General features: G+C 35.6%; 1 protein-coding gene across 1 annotated transcript in view; it reads left to right on the forward strand.

Moving 5' to 3' along the window:
• Positions 1-20,930, forward strand: part of Impbeta11 (importin beta11) — a 257,037-nt gene that overhangs the window by 124,304 nt on the left and 111,803 nt on the right. Inside the window, exons 9-13 of the mRNA XM_090373121.1 lie at positions 494-586; positions 5,124-5,279; positions 8,258-8,298; positions 12,670-12,808; positions 19,260-19,365. Coding sequence (XP_090229247.1) covers positions 494-586; positions 5,124-5,279; positions 8,258-8,298; positions 12,670-12,808; positions 19,260-19,365 — 535 coding nt within the window. The remainder of the gene's footprint in view (positions 1-493; positions 587-5,123; positions 5,280-8,257; positions 8,299-12,669; positions 12,809-19,259; positions 19,366-20,930) is intronic.

The following is a 20,930-nucleotide window of genomic DNA, read 5'->3' on the forward strand; positions in this document are numbered from 1 at the left end:
AGTAATAATAATGCACTAAGTTATTAGTATTATACAATAATCAGTGGATTTTCATGTTTAATTTTTAAATCTAAAAAAAAGGAAGAAAGAAAGAGAAAATCTGTAAATACGAACATAGATAAAATTTAAATTCCATTTTGAAAAATGCATAATCAGTGGTAAGGAACTAGTCTTCTGGCTCACAACCTGCTGGCCGTAACAACACATGTGGCCTGCAACCTTCAGCATTTTATCTGTTTTGGCCTCTAACTGAAAACAGTTGAATGCCCTACTTTAAAGTATTAATATGAGTTCATGAAGCATTTGTAAGCCTTAGAGTATTAATTGTTTTGTTGCATATTCAGATCCATTTTGTACCTACTAAAACTTGTTTTGTGAAATTAAAGTTAGTGTTTATACAAGTTCATCAACAAATATATTTTTAATTTAATATATGTAGGTTTTATAAAAATTGGTAATTGAATCTATGTATGTTCTGCTATATTCTCTACAGGTTGTCTATTTGAAAGGTTTATAGTTCAATGTTTAAATCTAATCAAAGCTGTTTTACTGTGTGCAGAATATAAACCTGCCAAAGTATTAGAAGGTAAGTAAATTTTTCTTAGTTATTAGTCATATTTGTTTATTATTTAATTGATGTTGAGTTAATACTTATGGCAGCGTTTCCCAAACTTTTTTAGTCACGGAACACTTTTCATCTCACAACATTAACAGGAGAAACTGCTTCTACAGAGATGGGATACACTAAAATAGAAAGGGTGCAAGAATATTTGCTGATGCTATTGAGGCAGTGTTAGGTGGGTCAGAAATGACTTGCACTACTTCTATTAGAATAAATAGCGGCCTGGAGCAAGGGGTGCTGGGGATTTGAGGGACTAATGGCAGGCGCCTCTGTAGCCAGGTGAGAAGGAGCAGCAGTGCGTAGCACACGCTTCTTGATTAGACCAGGGTTCGAGCCCGTCACCACCAAATACGGAGAATGCGGAAAGGTCAGGGAATGACCACCGCATATCCCGGAGCAATATGGCCTTAGTTGCTAAAGCTCCTAAAAACCAAATAACAAACAAACAAACGACTAATGGCAGTCATCGTGAAACAGGCGGGTATATGGGATTTGTTAGGGTAACTAAGAATAGGTGCATGTATACTTACATGTATACCAATGCTAGAAGTATAATAAATAAATTTGAATTTGAGGTGTTGGTCAAAACATCAAAGGCACATATTGTTGGGATGTCAGAGACATGGTGTCATACAGATATAAGGAATGCAGAATTGGAATGTGGGGAGTACAATGTTTACAGACAGGATAGACAGGATAGGAAGGGAGGAGGGGTTATGCTGTTAATTAAGAAAAACATAAAATCAAAGGAAGTGCATCCAGGTGATACAGATGAATGGTGCACTGTTGAGTCAGTTTGGTGTGACATAAGCACTGGGAAAGCAAGAGTAGTAGTGTGTTATAGGCCTAATGACTCGAATGGTTACAACGAACAATTGTACAGAGAAATAGAGTGGTCTAATAAATCAGAATGTCTTATAATGGGGGATTTTAACTTCCCAGATATTGACTGGAATTTGTGGGTTGGTCACTTGCATACTTTTGCAGATTTATTGGATGATTGTTTTCTGCAGCAGCATGTTCAAGAGGCAACCAGAGAGGGTAATACTCTTGATCTGGTTATCAGCAGTGATCATTCGTGTATTAAGAATCTGCAGATAAAGGGACCACTAGGTGGCAATGATCACAGTGTACTGGTGTGAAATTTACTTAAAGATATAATTACCATCAGAGGTAAAGGAAAGGGTATTTGCTTCTGTAAAGGTGACTACAATGGTCTCAGACAGTTTTTAAATCTATACAGTGGGACCAACTGATGATGTTACCAAGAGCAAATTCTAATGGGAATCAAGGAATTAATCATGGAAGCTACTAGACTTTTCATACCGATTAAGAAATATTTTTCAAGGTTTAGGCCTAAATAGTTGTCAAATGAACTAATGAGACTCATGGCAGAGAAGAAAAATGTATGCGATGCATATAAATTATCAGGCGACACAAAATCCTACGGCAGATATAAGCTAGTCTGTAATCAAGTCACAAAGAACATTAGGCAAGCGAAGATAGATTACAAGAAATCTTTGCCAAAGGATGCTAAGAAAAACAGCAAATATTTCTTTACTGATATAAACTCTAAAAGGAATGGGATGAATCAGATTGGTCCAGTCATCTGGGGTGGATGGGATCTATCCAGTTATATTAAAGGAGGTGGCAAAGGAACTAAGTAAACCCTTAGTCATAATTATGAGAGCATCCTTGGACTCACGGGAGGCCCCCACGGACTGGAGAAGTGCAAATGTATCCCCAATTCACAAAGGGGGCTTGAAGGGTGACACGAGTAATTACAGACCAGTTAGTTTAACTTCTGTTCCGGGTAAAATAATGGAGTCACTGGTTAAAGATGCATTGCAGGATCAGCTAGACAAGATGCGGCAATAATTCAGACACAGCATGGGTTTGTTAAGGGAAAATCTTCATCTGACAAATTTGATTTGATACTATGATATGGTTACAAAGGAACTGGATGTGAAAAATAATTTTGATATCATATACTTGGATTTCAGGAAAGCTTTTGACCCAGTTGCACATGGAAGACTACTGTACAAATTGGAGCAGAATGGTATTAAGGGAAAGTTGCTACAATGAATAAAAGGGTGGTTGAGTGGGAGAAGGCAGAGGGTGGTAATCAATGGACCTTGCGCTTTATGAACTAATGTTATTAGTGGAGTCCCACAGGGTTCGGTGTTGGACCCACTGTTTTGTATATTTATCAATGATATTGATGAAGGTATATCAGGCTCAGTGTCGAAGTTTGTAAATGATACAAAGGTTGGCACGGTTGTTAATGATAGTAATGTAGTGTGCTACTGCAACAGGATCTAGAAAATTTAGGCAAATGGGCTGAGAAGTGGCAACTGAAGTTTAACATTGACAAATGCAAAGTATGGTATATGGGTAGAAGTAACCCCAGAAGAATGTACTAACTCTGTGGTACTACACTTAGGGTGGTAGAAAATGAAAAAGTCCTGGGAGTAATTGTGCAGTCAGATATGATGTTTTCTGAGCACTGCAGACAGGCTGCAAGAGCAGGTCATGGGGTTTTGTCAACGAATTACAGGAATTTTGCTAGCAGGGAAAAGGAGGCGATTATCCCTTTGTATAAGGCAATGGTCAATCTACACCTTGAGTACTGCATACAGGTCTGGAGACCTCATTTTAGGAAGGAAGTACATTTGCTTGAGCATGTGCAGAGAAGGGCAACAAGGTTGGTGAGGGGAATGAAGGGATCCTCTTACCAAGAGAGGCTTAGGTTCTGCAAATTGCAGTGGCTGGAGACTAGGCACCTGCGAGGTGATCTGATTGAGGTGTATAAAGCCTTGAATGGGTGGAGCACGCTGAATTCTGATGGGATTCTTCCACTTGCTCAGATTACGTACCTAAGGGGGCATAAATTCAAATTGAGCAAAGACAGTTGTAGAAGAGATGTGCAGAAATTTGCCTTTAGCCAGCTGGTGGTTAATTGTTGGAACAAACTTCCATCTGTCATTGTGGAAGTTGATAGGTTAAATAAATTCAAGCAGGAGCTGGATAAACATTTAGAGGGAATGGTTGTGTGAATTTTTTTTTTTCGCTGATGCTACATTAACTCATACGCTTGCTTTCTTGCATCACGTGAAACTATTACATATTCACGGAACACTTCCGAAACACAAGTTTGATAGCCGAAGAACTGTTGCTAATATTTTATTACAGATGGTGCACTGTGCATCAGGAGTATCTTTATTTCCAACACATGTAAAGCCTAAATTCAAATAATGGTAATCATTCTTTTGTTTTGGTCTTTTATTAGTGATCGTTGATCCTCACTTTGAAGTGTGACAATATTCGGTTCGTTTACATCAACCACAGTTACGCTACTAGAAGTACTTTGCTTCTTGTTTTAAAGTTCCTGTTTTCAACCACAAATCCATGGTCATTTATTTTAATAATAATATTTCGAAATACTAATAATTATCAAAAAAATTTATACAAGGAAGTGTTTAGTTATGATATCGGTTTGTTTCCTCCTCTCCTGCAACCCGTGTACTCCAGGCTAAATCGCATACAAATGGCATACTTGCCATGCTAGATCACCACATTGCTACCTTTTTCATAGGAGTCGTTACCTCTATGCAAAGCCCACCAAAATAAAGTGTTCCACGGTCAATGCCAGGATATTAATAACCGAAAAAAAATCATGTTGAATATAATGATACAAAAGTGGTGTATGCTACAAATATGCAAAATTTATTTATTTTATTTTTTTAATTATTAATTACGATTTTTCGTGGAACACTTGTTCACATCTCACTGAACACTAGTGTTCTGGGGAACACAGTTTGAGAAATGCTGGCTTATGGTCATGATGACATTTTATATAATGTCTAACAAACTAGGTTTAGCCTGATTAATTTTACTGCTCTCTTTTAGATAGAATTTTGGATTATAGGGAAGGGCTTGGTAGAGATTAGTTTTATGAGAGATATGAGAATTCTCTCATATTGTTAGACAAAAGTTTTGAGAATTTGATCTTTCTATAGATAAGAGCTGCTAAGGGAAAAATAATTTTGGGGGAAGAAGAGTGACTAATTTTTTAAAAATATGGGTGTTATTAAATGTGGGTGTTATTAAAGATAAGTTGAAGATAATGAACATATTAAAGATAAAGATAATTCACAGCTTACCTAAAGCAAAACTAATGATATGTGACATTTTTATAAGATATTATATATATCATGTATGTGATTTGTATACATCTGATAACATCTCATACATATCATGTATGAGATGTAATCAGATGAAATTCTTAGCCTTGGAGAACAAGAAATGTTTCCAAAGATATGATAATAGTATTAAAACATTTTACTGTGCACATCATACTATTAAGTTAAATGAAATTTCAAGTTAAAAAAAAGTTATCACTTAAAAAAATTTCTACCATTTAAATTTTTGATAATTGTTAGTTCTAATGACATAATACAGAAATAATTGAAAAGTTTGCTCATGTTATGCAATTAAACAGACACTAGGGAACCACTCACTCTTGAAGCCCATAGGATAAAGATGGAATTTTTCACATACCCAACTCTTCTTGAAATATGCCGAAGGCTTTTGTCTCATTATTTCTTGCTTACTGAAGATGATCTTCACATGTGGGATAATGATCCTGAAAGTTTTGGTGAGTAATATTTTTCACTGTTAATTTTTATTATTGGTACTTTTTATTAATCTTAATCAATATTAAAATATTGTATCTATATTTTAATATTGATTTAAAAAGTTTTCTTGAATTTACAGCTACTGAATTCATATTTTGACTTGATTCATAATTTGTATGAACAGATTATTATCAGGTTTAGAAATTTTTCCATTGTCTAGAAAATTGAGAACATTATTCTTTTTTATTGTTTTTTACTTTTCTTTTTTTGGTGTGATTGGTGGCTATCTGTCACAGTCCATGTTTGAGTGCACAAGCTGCTTCACATTTTGATTTTTTCCTTTTGGAAATTCTTCAGTTGATGAGAGCTAAGGAAGCCTGAGCAGCGAATAGTGCTTTGAAGTTAGAATGTTGATGGAGCTGATATTGAGGTCATTCTTGAAACCTGTGTATATAGAATACAGCAAAGTCCAGTTATTCTGTGGCAACCAAATCCTTTGCCCAAACCTCTACATTTATGGCACCATTAGTAACATTTACTGTATCCCCATGTTGCAAGGTACAAAGGTAATAAATGCCTGTTATACTAGAGATGTCAACTAACGCAAGTAGGTGTTAAGGTTTGGTGCTTACAATCCACATGTCAGAGCTTTGTGACACTAGATAGGACTAGGTGATCCTCACCTGGTACAGTACCATCACTTTACTGATGGGAGACCTGAAGTAGCTACCTTTTTAATAAATTTGTTAAAAAGCATGTTAAATACATGCAGGGGAATTTTTCTAGAATAGTTGACACTAGGCAGTGTGAGACTGAGTAACCTGACTTGATTATTATAAATATTAGTTAATTGCTGTGATAATTTTTTTTTTTTTCCCCTAGTGAAGAAAAAACCTTGCATTTTTTTTAGCCTATACTAATATTAAGTAAGAACTGAGAGTAAATTTGGATATAAATTTGAGCTATATACAATAAGTTAATGATGCATTTTTTGAAAATTTCAAATTTGTCTAAACATTTTGGTCTGTTTTAAAACCTGATATGGCTGAAAATGGATCTGGAGTCTTAAAAACTTACATACAGGATGGCAAATGCTGATCCAGTGTACTACTACAACCTCAGAAACTCTACTTTGCAATCTAAAACAAAGGAAGTACAGTGCTTTATATTTGTTCAACAATTGAGTGTCATTGCAATTACTTTAGTAATGGAGTTCATAGTAAACTATGCTGTGATTGGCTTGGCTACTAGCCTTCTTGTTGCTCTCCTTTCTGATCTGCTAGTGCAGGAATGGATGGTATTGTGCTGGCTCTTATCCTATTTTTCTGTGAAGTTTGAGTATAGGAAGATGTTTCTTGTAGCTGCTGTGTTAATATTTACTAAACCTCAAAGGTCTGATGCGATGTTCCTGAATAAGGCAAACAAGGATGTGGATTGCAGCTGGATTTTCTTTTTCTGCCATGATGTTCTATGGCTAATACTGTAGGTCTACACATGTTGAAGAAATGTCTTCTGAAATGCTGTGAAAAGCCACCACACCTAACTGAATGAGTCAGTGACACCAGTCTGGTATCACTGACTCATTCTCCAATTTTGACCTTGAATTTCTGGTATGACTGTCCTATGTAGCTTTTGCATTGGTAGATAACTTGGTACATTACATTGCGGAATTTCCTTTGTGGTGGGGGTGTCTGAGACAATTATAATAATTGTGTGATTTTCTTGTTTCATACAAAGAAAATTTTCATTTTATACTTAGCTATTCATCTAGTTTACTTTGCTTTGCTTATCCTTGATTGTAGGGAGACCCTGATATTGGGGAAATGAAAAATTGTTCATCAACATGATCCATTAACCTTTTGTTAAAGTCAGGAGGGCAGTTGTTAGACTAAAGCTTGTTTTCCAGTCCTGTATGATTTGTTTTCATCTCTGAGTGGACTGTAGTTACATAGAGGCCTCAGAGTCTAGCATTTTAATTATGTCCACTTTGATACTAGTAGAATAATTGGACATAGTTTAGTACAGAGGCTGCTATATCAGTAGGCTTTCTAATATACACTGATAGATAAAGATATCTCCAGTAATCTTCTTCATAAAGATGTTGAATAATGGAAGGGTGTTTTTTACCATTCAAGGGAGAAGCATATATCTGGATGGATTTTTCTTGTAGAAGGGAAAGGATTCCAAAGAATCCTTACTGTGACCTCTGATCATGAAAATACCATTCATATATTTGGTACACATTAGGTAGTTTTGGTAGTTGGCTGATGCTTATGATCCCAGGCCATCACGACTTCAGCAAGGAGGTAGAGTGGGCAGAGCAGGTTCTTCATACTTAACACCCTCCTCCGAAGCTAACATACCCCTAAGAACTGACCAACTGGCCTACTCTTGCCAAAATAATGGAGAAATCCGTCAGCTTCCAACTCTTAAACTAATATGGAATCCTTATTAGTGATCTTCTGATTAATGATCACTAGCACTGATCTATTGGTGATATATTGACTTATGATAATACTCACTATTGGACAGATTCGTTGGAAAAGTGCAAGACTCATGGAGGCATTGCCCATGACATTTCTAAGTCTTTTGATCATATTTGTCATAAACAGAAAGTTAAAATGGTTATTTGAACCTTATGGATTGCCAACTGGTTTTCTTAATTGGGTGGTCAGTTCTTTTTCTGACTACTCACTGTGGATAGTGGTAGAAAGTGCTGTATCTTCTAACTTCTCAACTAATGCTGGTGTTCTTCAACGATCAGTTCTTTCTCCCACTCTCTTATGTTAACAACCTTTTTCCTAATAATAAAGAATTTTTTTGGACACCCTGTATTTCTGTTTCTTATCTATTGTTTTCAATCTAACTATAAGTGCAGTTGAATATACGTGCCAGTAGTTGTATTTTTTTTCCCCCCAACATATGATCTTTAATGATTTATTCTTACATTCATTAAGAATGCTGCTAAATTATATTGGGATTTTCATGTTTGTTTTAGCTGCTGATGAAGGTGGTGAAACATGGAAATTCAGTTTGAGGGTGAGTGTGTCATATCTGTCTCAATTATAATAACTATTTTAAAGAAGAGCTTAAAATGTAAGGATTATTATTTTATTGATTAGTAAATGCAAGATGATAAAGTTATGACCTACATCACTTGAAACACAGTCTTGAATAATAGCATGGTACATTATTTAAGTTTTGGTACCTCCGTAGCCAGGTGGGCAGGAGCAGCAGTGCATAGCACATGCTTCTTGATTAGACCGGGGTTCGAGCCCGTGACCACCAAATACGAAGGATGCGGGAAGATCAGGGAATGACCACCTCATATCCCTGGAGCAATATGGCCTTAGTTGCTAATGCTCCTAAAAACCAAATAACAAACAATATTTAAGTTTTAAAAGTTTTTGGAAATGTCCACTACTTTCCTGTAGTATGCATTTATTCATACTGGGGGGGGGGGGGAAGAGAGAGAGAGAGAGAGAGAGAGAGAGAGAGAGAGAGAGAGCAGAATCTGATGAAACTGTTTCTATGCTCGAAACAATTTCATCTAACAAAAGAGAGTTAGAAAACTTTTCCCTCTTGTCACAATACTACAGTAAACCCTCGCTAATCCAGATTATTTGGGGGGAGAGGCCATCCGGATTAGTGAAGCAAAAGATAGCTCTAAAAGACAAAACAACTTAGAACACAAATAAATATAAAATTTAATGACATAGGTAGTTCTGATGAAAATAAATTTAAAAATATTGCTGTAGAGCCTTTATTTTAAAAAAACTATAAAAAGACAATACATTTATCCATCGATCAGGTGGCTTTGGTGTCTCACGGCAATGCCACTTGATCATTGCTGTGAATACCACTTAAATACATCTTCTTTCAGCAACACTTCTTTTGGCTTTTTTAACATCTGTCTATTTGATACACTGCTTTTATCACTCCCCACATTGAATTTTAAAGCAAATATCTATAGATTCTTTTTGTTTTTAATATTTGACACAGCCAGTTTTCCAATACCAAATTCTTCAGCAGTATTTTTTCCATGAACACCATTTTCAAATTGTTCTATCACTTTGAGCTTGTTAATGATAGAGTAGCATGTTTTCTTTTTATTCCACTTTTTAATTCTTTAGAACCCCTAATCATATAAAATATGTTGACTTATGTACATATGTATACTCGTCTCAGTCGGACATCCATCCGACTCAGAGTCAACAATACCGAACAACACGCATAACTGTATAACAAGCTAAAGTTACTACTTTGACTGAAACCAAACCCTCTCATTTGGATAAGTAAGTTTATAAATATGTATTGAAAAATGTCTCGTTACTTTATAATTACACCTCATATGGTGAGGGGATTTTTTGACGAATTTCATATCATTGTGACAAGAGGGAAAAAGAGAGGTACAGTAAACCCCCACTAATCTGGTTACAATTAATCCGGATCGAAATATGAAAAATTCGGTTCACATTTGAGTACTTTTAACGACACACGGAATTTAGGAAGGCAGATGAGTAACTGCCTTCTTGACATATGTTCCCTCTCTCTCTGCTCTGTGCAGTCAATCAGTGCACAGTCAGAGTTACTCATCTGCCTGGCGCCTCCGTAGCCAGGTGGGTAGGAGCAGCAGTGCATAGCACACGCTTCTTGATTAGACTGGGGTTCGAGCCCATGACCACCAAATACAAGGATGCAGAAAGGTCAGGGAATGACCACCGCATATCCCCGGAGCAATATGGCCTTAGTTGCTAATGCTCCTAAAAACCAAATAACAAACAAACAAACTCATCTGCCTTCCTAAATTCTGTGTGTCATTCAAAGTACTCAACTGTGAACCGGATTTTTCATATTTTGATCTGGATTAATTGTAGCCAGATTAGTGGAGGTTTACTGTATCTCTCTTTTTCCCACTTGTCACAAAGATACCTGAAATTCATCAGAAAATCACCTCACCATATGAGGTGTAATTATAAAATAATGAGACATTTTTCAATACATATTTATAAACTTACTTATCCAAATGAGAGGGTTTAGTTTCAGTCAAAGTAGTAACCTTGGCTTGTTATACAGTTATTCCAAAATGTGATGCAGGCTCTAAATTGACTTTAGAACCGGCATCACATTCTTTTGATTATCATCAATGGTGGTAAACCTTTGCCTTTTGGTTGTGGAATTGTTTTTTTTTTTTTTGGTGGGGGGGGAGACCAAAAAGTTATTTGGATCGATGATTAGAGAATAAGTTGAGTGATTGACTGGGTAATACTGTTTTTAGTCAAGAGTTGATTCATAGAAAGTGCATGCTCTGTGATAAGGACTATTATCATAGTGAAGAATCTAATCATTGAATCCTCCGTGATAGTTTAGTAGGTTTGCCACTTTCCACCTTTGAAAAGGTCTGTGTTTGAATCCATTTGAAGACTAGATGAATTTTTAAAGGCTTCAAGTGGGATGATAGTTAGCCAATATCCATTAAGAATTGCCATCTAGTTATTTATGGGGTATTTCATCACAATATGTAGATTGGTTCATCAATGCATACTTAAATAGACACAATATATGATAAAGATCTGGTACTATATGAAATGGTGCACTGTTGCCAAAGTAGTTTATGCTTCAAAGGAACCCTCCATCTCATGCCACACAGCTATTATTGGACCACAGTTCACAGTCTTTAGTAACACTGAACCTCTTGAATGAATTAAAATTCTACATTATATCTTATTTGACCCTAGAATGAATTATTCATAAACAGTGGCATTGGTGCCTCCATAGCCAGGTGGACAGGAGCAGCAGTGCGTAGCACATGCTTCTTGATTAGACCGGGGTTCGAGCCCGTGACCACCAAATACAGAGGATGCGGAAAGGTCAGGGAATGACCACCGCATATCCCCGGAGCAATATGGCTTTAGTTGCTAATGCTCCTAAAAACCAAATAACAAACAAACAAACAGTGGCATTAAAGAAACAAACTAAATTAGCAATGTTGGAGTTTCTACTACACCCTTTGTTGCTGTGTTTCTGGATTGTAATGAAAACACAATGATTTAACACCAGTTATCACCAGTTAAAACTTTTTTCTCGTCCATTATAATGGATAATTGAGTTAGTATTTATGTGAGTTGGTTTCTTGACTTTCCTTTTTATAGAATATGAGTCATGCTACAGCTTGAAGTGCTCCTTTTGTGATATTAACTCCAATTCTTCTGACTTTGTTTTTGGTCGAAGACTTATTTTGGATTTTAATTACTATGAATATTTAGGGCTTGCCAGAAATACCTAGTAAATTTATACTTTACTTAAACTATGATTAGCATATGCTCAATGTAAATTAAAGAAATTAGAGAGAGAGGGAGAATTGCACTTTGATGATGCAGAAAGATTATTAAAGAAATTTCAATGAAGTGATCATCAGCTTCCAGTTAGTCACCAAGAACAATTTCCACAATAACTTATGCAATGCAACAAAGTCCCAGAAATCTACAAGAAAATTGCCAGAAGACTTTTGTGCCAGTCTCTTAAGTTTTTTCCACATGTACTCTAACTTATCTATTTAACCTTGCAAGATCTGCTATTGTCAGTCATGCTGTGAGCATCTTTGAAAACAATCAAATTGTCATAACATCATTCACTGTGTCTGAAGAGGCTCATTTTTATTTGAATGGCCAATTTAGAAATGAAAATTTTCATATGTAAGATGAAGAAAAATTCTTGGTTATTCTACAAAGACAAATGCATCTGATTGTGTATTCACATGTGATGTGCTATGCTTGCGAGCTTCATTAACAATCTTTATATTTTTGAAGAGAATTCAACGTAACAGTGAGTGCAGGGCATTATCAAAATAAGTTGGGATATTCTTTTTTACCTTCACCTTTCTATAAAACATGCCTGTGTGCTCTTCATGATTTTTGTAAGATGGAGCAACAGATGAGAAGACAAGAGACATCATTTGTTTATTGCACCAGAAGTTTGACAGAAGGATAATTTAGTTTGCTAATTTCTAAATTTTGGAATGTAGGAAACCAAACAGTTCAGTAAAGCTAAAAGAAACAATCTAACGTTTACTTGATGCTACTACAAAGAACTGTTCAGGTCTATCACAAACACAATGTTTAAGTTAATTGTGCACATCTCAAGCACATCAGTTTCACTAACTCTCCAAATTGTATTTTATTCTTGTACATGATTTTAATGTTATGTCTACGATGTATATAAGTTTATTGTAAAATCAATTTGTAGTTGATTTTTGTAGATTTGTTTAGAATTTCTTGATTTGATTATTGAGAGGAACAAAATTGTTATTGTTGTATTCTTAGAATGAGTAGTTTTAATACATTATATTAATGTATGAAATATTGATCTGGAAAGTTTTTTTTAATTGTATCCTCTTCTTTTTTTTTCCAGCCTTGTACAGAAGTGCTTTACTTATCTTTCTTCCATGAGTTTCGGTTAACACTCACACCCCTAGTCTTAGATATGATTCAAAATATACAAAATGTAAATATTCCTAGAGATATGAGGTCAATCCTTCAGAAGGAAGCTGGTAAGAAAAATATATATTTTTTTAAAAATAGCATTGTATTTGTAATATTTCAGTAGATGTTATAAATGTTGTGCACAAGTAACATATAGGTGGAAAATGTTAAATAATTCGGTTACACTTATACACCTCAGCATATTTATTTTCCTCAGTTCTTAACATTATTTTTGTTGTTATAAAGTATCTTATTAAATGATTTTTATTGTAAGAGAAAACTAGTACCTCCTTGGGTAGGTGGGTTATTTAGAGTCAGATTTTCAAAGAACAATTTTTTTTATTCTATTACATTCATTGTGAAGCCAATCTGATGTATTTGAGGGTACTTTGATCATATTTGGTAGCAACACCTCCTAGATAGTTCTATTGTATGTATTTAGTTCTCTTGCCCCCCCACATCCATGCCCGTGAAAATCTGAAGAAAAGACCCAGTAACAGATTGAGTTTCTTAGAGTTACAACTGATTAACACTTGACCCATGAGAGGAAATAATATCTTGACCTTGCATTTGACTTGATGAAGTGTGAAGTTGGTGACCTCCCATCATCCTCTGTCAACAAATGGATATGATAACCATAAACAAAAGAGAATCTCTACTCAAGACAGTTACAGGACACAAGTGCCTAGATCTATGAGATGCACTTGTTCCATTATCTGAGAGATGCCCAAAAAGTTTGACCTTGGAATAGAAATTCTTACTACATTAATATCTATTTCCCAGTATATTATATCTGTTTTCTGCCATAATGAAACTCTTCACTCTTATCTCTGGGTGCACCATGTCTCTGTTAATCCTGTTATATCAGCATTGGTTTACTTAATCAAAAGCTCAAATTCATTTAATTTATTTACATACTCATGGCATTACTATATAAGCAAATTAAATTTTGTATATTTAGGCTTTTTACAACCCTGAAGTATCTCTTATAATTATTTGAACATGTTTTTTTTTTTTCCTGGTATTATGTGACTGCTGGTGGTTTATAAACATATTTCAATAACTTTATTTTTTGCATAAAGTAATTTCAGACGAAACACAAATACTCATATGGAGGATACATGTGTGATTTTAGCCTGTGCCACTAATACTGCATAATTCCAGCGACTCCTCTACTTCCCTTCCCCCAATATAGCAGTTTTCCTGAACCTTAAATGTGTCTTCAATGACACTAGCAGAAATCCTTGCACCTTCTCTGTTCAAATGAATTTCATCTTTACAAAACAATTTTATTTTATGCCCTAGTTTTTAGCCATGCTGAAATTCACAAGGCTTTCTTCATATATTCTCTGTACTTTCTATCATGTGTGGCCAAAATGCAGACATGAGAACATTTTGTCCCCTCTTGCAACATTTTGCCAGCATGTCGTTATATTTTTTACCCAACTCATCAATTCATTTAGGTTTTAGTCATTAGTACACATAGATCACCACAAACCCTTTAATACTTTTAAAAACTGATAGCTGGTCAATCACATCATCAGTTTTTGCACCTTGCAGATGTACTCTGATTCTGTTCCATCTCTCTTTATTACAGAATATATTTCCATCTGCATATGTGTAACAGGAAGGACATGGAAAAAGGCCATGATTCACAGGTGACAATTTCCCATCAATCATGACATCTTGTGACATGTTATGCATATCTTTTTTTAGTTTAAACCATGATTACATTTAAGTAAATATTTAAATAATAAGCACTTATAGATTGCCTTTAAAAATGTCCCCCTTAAAAATTAAGCTAAAGTTACAAAAATCATCACCATATATTTAATAAAGTTTAAATTGAATTCTGAAATTTATTTTGTCAACTATGGCAGATGCTGAAGCAGCAACTCATGCATGTGCAGAACTGCTTCATTTTTGCAGATGCATTACTATGCATGCTTACCCAGTAATACTGTACACAGCAAAGGTCTGGACATCCATATCTCCAACTCGCCTCAGGCTAGGAGGGGGGTTCTTAATCTTCCTGTACAGTTACTGCTGTTACAGTTTTGCCTTGCCACATTACATCCCCTATTCTAGTTTCAAAATTTGTACATGAAATATATGGTCAGAAAATCAATTTTGAAAAGACCTTGGTGTGAATTCGGTGACCTCACCTCTATGAACATCTGCCTCACTTCTTCGGGGAGCCAAGCATTCCTGGTTAAAAATCTCTGCCTTAAGTGCATATTTGCTGGAGAATAGCAGCATGAAATGGGCAATATGGAAATTTCAGTTTCCACCTTCAATTCAGAACAATGCAGATGGCAGAGGCCTTTAACATCAAATGCTTTCCTGCAGCTATTCATGAGAGAAGATTGTTTTTTTTTTTTTTTGTAAAGATGATGAGGCTATTATTTCAAACTAATTTCTTTAATCCTGTCCTATCAAAATGAAACTATTAATTGAGTTGTTTAATAATCTTAAAAGCCATAGGTTTTTTAGCGAACAGTACAGTTCAGAAACAATAAAATTATATCACCTCTCCATTATTCCTATCAGTCACAGTAAAACACACAGGTTTAGACCATTACACAGTTCGATAAAATATTTAAGGTGGTATTATTGATATGACGTCATCAGGGGTGTATTTGGAGACTCAAAGAAATTGTTCACAGCGACTGTAAAGTGGTACCTTAGCTACATTGTTGGCTGTAACTGGAGAATCCCTTTCTCAGGTCCAACCCAGTCTTGGTATACATCTCTAATAGGCCAAAAATATCCAATTGGTTTCTGCCCATGCAAATGCTGGAATACATACTGCTGCTACTTTTTTGTCCACAGCAAACTTATGGAGGCTTCCCATCAATTGGAAGCCCCATAAGTTTGCTGTAGATAAAAAAGTATAGAAAAAAACCTGCTCCTGAGGGATATACTGGTGTTATTATATTATTATATAATGCTAATATTATTATATATCTATGTGATATTAACCCACTTAAATACTGAGTGTCAGTGCATTGATTGGTAACATGCCTAATGGATATATTTTTTAGTTAGTATTAGTAATGGCCACATGGTTGAAGGAAGCCCATGGCTTATGCTGCATTAGCCAAAAAAGTAAAGGAAAAAAATATAAAATAATAATAATAAAAAAAACAAATTAATAATAATAAGAAAATTAAAAAATAATAATAAAAATTAATAAGAGAAAAGGAAATGGACAACCTATGCATTTCCCTCCTCCCTTAGGTAATTACCCAGCTGACCTTGGAATTTCCTCAGACTGTCAGCCTCTACCATCCATGTAGATAACTTATTCCAGTAATTTATAACTCCCTGGCTAAAATAAAACTTCCTGCAATCCAGTCTAAACAACTCTCCTGTAACTTTAAATTATGGCTCCTAGTTCTAAAATCATTTATCAAATAGTTCTATGCTATTTTGCTAATGGATGACAATCATTTTCCATTTTTTTTTTTTTTTTCTTTTTTGATTGAAACATCAGATTTTTCTGATCAGGAAGTTGAGTTCGGAATCAACAAAAAAATATAGTGTTTGATTATATTTACAGTTTTCAAGTTTAATTGTAGCGTATAGAATAAAAGTCAAAGAAAAACTAGGAAAAAACAAACATTACCCTTTAAAAAATACAATGTTAATACAATGTTAAATACACACACTCAGAGGGTTAATATACATGGTTTATATAATACACTGATTTGGCTTTGCATTAGCAACACCTACCTAATACCTTGCGTGGCCACCTTTTGCCGATGCAAATCTTGGCATGAACTCCACAATGTGTTGCAGGACATCCTGCGATGGTGTTACCCATGCATTGCACATGTCCAGTAATGCCTGCACATTGTCAGGTTGATGGTCATAGAATTGAATGCCCTTTTCCAGTAGAAAGGCATGCAGCTGATATCTATTGGTTATCAGCTGAGTTGGTGGGCAGCCAACTATCATCATGAAGGAGTATACCTGGTTGGCAACAATAGAAAGGTAAGCATTCCCATCAAGCCATTGATTTATGGTGATCTGAGGACCCAGAGCATGCCACAAAAACATTCCCCTAAACCAGTGGTTTTCAACCGGGGTGGTGCAACAACATTCCAGGGGTGCCACGTAATTTGAGTTTAAGTTACTTAACCTTATTATTTTTTAAAATTTATATGTTTATTTCATTATAAAAAGGTGTACAGTATCTTTTTAATTTTGTGGTGATCTATAATTGATGTTTACTTAGTACCTCTATATAAAGAATAAAATTATTATATACTGTATATATATAATTTGTATTATGTAAATGTAATTTTTGAAATTATATTATTGTAATAACTATCATATAACATATATTTTTTAATATTATATATATACAGAGAGAGAATCAGATCTAATGGGCAGAAAATTGAATAGGGGTGCCGAAAAATAAAATAAATTAATTAGGGGTGCTGTTATTAAAAAGAGGTTGAAAACCACTGCCCTAAACCATAGCATCACTCTCTCCAACCTTCAGAACATCAACAGTGCATCCAAGTGCCATGGCCTCATGTTGTATTTCTACAAATGCAGATACACCCACCAGTTTGAAACAGAAAATTCATTGTTGTAACAAAATTCGTTTTGGGTGTCAACCACACGTGACTGTCCCACGTATGACCTCTGGCTGGTTGTTCGGCTACTGTTGAGCCAGTCATGGTAAACTCATGACACTACGGAATGGCCACACTTGACCATGTTGGCTGTTTTGTCGAGATACTGGCACCTGCATAGCTTGCTCCACAGCCATTTCGCATCTGAAGTTGGAAAGATTTTGATGCTGACTCGTTCTTCCTCACAGGCACTCAGATTGATCACCATGTGTGTGAACTACGATATTATATCAGCCATTCCCAACTTTGAGCCTTTACTAGCATCACAGACCAGTCTGTTCTTACGTAATGGGATATTACTAATGCAAAGCCAACTCAGTGTATGTATATTAGCATTAGTAGAGGCATTTGATGCAAGAAAGCAAGCTTATGCAGCATCAGCCAAAAAAAAAAAAACCCCACTTCCACTTCACCCCTCTGTTCGTTCAAAATACCTGTCCAGCTGAGCCTTAAACTTATTTAGGCTATCAACTTCCACTACAAGGGATGGAAGTCTGTTCCACCAACCAACCACCCGCTGGCTAAAGGCAAATTTCCGCACGTCTATCCTACATCTGTCTTTCCTCAGTTTGAATTTATGCCCTCTCAAGTGATTATTCTGAGCTAGAGGAAGAATTCCATCAGCATTGAGCATGCTCAAACTATTCAAGGCTTTATACACCTCTATCAGATCACCTCGCTGGTGCCTAGTCTCCAGACAGTAATTTGCAAAACTTAAGCCTTTCTTCGTAAGAGCCTTTGTTCCATTTGCACCCCTTTGTTCTATTCACTAATCTTGTTGCCCTTCTCTGTACTCGTTCCAGCAGCTCTACATCCTTCTTGAAATGAGGCCTCCAGACCTGTATACAGTACTCTAGGTGTGGCCTGACCATTGCCTTATACAAGGGAATAATCACCTCCTTATCCCTGCTGGAAAAATTCCTGTATATCATTGACAATACTCCATGAGCTACTCTTGCAGCCCGTCTGCACTGCTCAGAGAACTTCATATCTGCCTGCACAACCACCCCCAAGTCCCTTTCATTCTCTACCACTGTCAGTGTAGTACCACAGAGTTGATACGTTGCTCTGGGGTTGCTGTTTCCCATGTGTAGTACTTTACATTTGTCAATGTTAAACTTCATTTGCCACCTCTCAGCCCATCTGCTCAACCTTTCCAGATCCTGTTGCAGCAGCATAGTGTCAGTAGTGTCCTTGACAACCCTGCCAACCTTTGTATCGTCTGCAAACTTGGACATTAAGCTTGATATACCATCATCAATATCATTTATAAATACAGAAAACAATAATGGACCCAACACTGAGCCCTGAGGGACTCCACTAATAACATTAGTCCACGATGAGCAGTGTCCATTGATTACCACTCTCTGTCTTCTCCCCCTCAACCACCCCTTTATCCATTGCAGCAATTTGCCTCCAATGTCACACTGCTCCAATTTGTGCAGCAGTCTTCCATGGGCACCAGTATCAAAAGCCTTTCTAAGATCCAAGTATATAATATCAAAGCTATTCCCTGCATCCATTTCTTTTGTGACTGCATCATAGTATCCAATCAAATTGGTCAGGCAAGACTTCCCCTTAACAAAACCATGCTGTGTCCGAGCTATAACTGAAGTCTTGTCTAAATGATCCTGTAGTGCTTCTTTAACTGCAGTGCTTCTTTAACCATTTGTGAATTGGGGTCACATTTGCACATCTCCAGTCTATGGGTACCTCCCCAAGGAAGCTTGGACTCAGGGGAATGTACCCATAGAGTATGAACTGTTTACTGTTTCTGTTCTTTACATCTAAGTTTTTCCTGTAAGAAATGCAAACTGGCTTTGCTTTGACTCATTTTGTTTGAAATTAAAATATTGTATGAATTTTTTTGTAGTATACAATGCTGTTGGTTTGGCAGCTTTTGATCTGTATGATGAAGTGGACTTTGATAATTGGTTTGTACAGGTACTCATCCCAGAGCTAAAAGTGATGGAAACAAGGTAAGAATCTTAATCACAAAGTTTCAATAATTTAAACAATATTAGTTCTTCCTTTCACCTAATGAGAGAATTCAGAAATATTACCACTTAGAGCAAAGATGTATAATTTTTGTCTTGACTCACATGGGAACGTGTTTTCTTTAATTAGTATTATCATGTAGTGTTCATGTTACTCCAGCTCTAATATTAGATATTTATGCTTGTATGTGACAACTATTTATTTCGATTCATAGAATGCAGACCAATAGATACATCAGCAAAACATTTACCTTGGTGAGCATCAGTATTACACACAAGCGGTAAAATTAATCTTTTTATATGGAACATAAAATCTCTCAAAAAAATAGTTACAACATACTTTGTAAAACATATGTAAAGTATTATATTACCTCATTTAGAAACTGTGCAAATAATATTCACAGTTAAACATCTGATCTAATTATCAGCAGTAATTTTTCATGCATTAAAAATCTGCAAGTAAAAGACTCACTGGGTGGCAGTGATCACATAGTACTGATGTGGGATTTACTTAAAGATGTAACTGCTGTCAAGGGTAAAGGGAAGGGCTTTTGTAAGAGTGACTTCGGAGATTTCTGAGAGTTTTTAATTCAATGCACTCGGTTCATCTGATGATGTTACTAATAACAAATTCAAAATGTGAAGCATTCAGGGAAGTAATTGTAGGAGCTACTAGGCTTTTCACACCAACTTAGAAATTCTGTTCAAGGTATAGGCCTAAATGGATTTTGTATGAATTGATGAGATTCGTGACAGAGAAGAAAAATGCGTGGTAAGTATATAAATTATCAGGTGATACAGAAGATTGTGATAGATATAAACTAGTCTGCAATCAAGTCACAAAGGAGGCTGAGCAAGCGAAGGCAGATTGAGAAGTCTTTCACTAAGGATTTCGCAAATAAAAACAAAAGACCTCTTTACTTATGTAAATATAGGTAACCCCCATATAACACAATACTTATACAACACGGTTTCATTCTAACACGATTTATAAATTGCGGCAATCCTCACACAACACGGTACTTGTATAACATGGTTAGAGAATTGCAGAAAACTGCTCATAACATGGTATTTTTGAGCTTTTGTATGGGGAAAAACCTGCTATTATGTTGAATATCTAATTTTCCAACATATGCATTTTTTTTTTTTTTTTTTTTTTTTTTGTGAATCCTTGCCGTTAACTTGCTAATTGTAATGCAAAAAAAAAAAAATATTGAGAAATCCCCATATTTTATTTTTCTGGGAAATCCCAGTGTTACATTCCGTGCTATTCAACTTTGAACAGATAAAAATTCTGAAGTTCCAAATTTTACGCTAAAAAGCTTACGGCAAGGCATAAACTTGAGTTGAGCAATTAGAATCTATTTTTTTGAATGCAGATCCTTCAATTGGAAGGAACACAAAGTTCAAAAGGGAGCTTCAAAATTGCTTAGCTCCTTACATGCAATTTACAAAGCTCTATCAAGCAAAAGCAAACAATCCCAGAATACTGATATTTTAAAGAGAGCAGAAGATACATAATCTAGATGCTGTAGAAGCAAGTTCAG

The sequence above is a fragment of the Mastigoproctus giganteus genome, chromosome 5 (assembly GCF_048544385.1).
Source record: "Mastigoproctus giganteus isolate SK-2022 chromosome 5, ASM4854438v1, whole genome shotgun sequence".
NCBI classification, from domain to species: Eukaryota; Metazoa; Arthropoda; class Arachnida; order Uropygi; family Thelyphonidae; genus Mastigoproctus; species Mastigoproctus giganteus.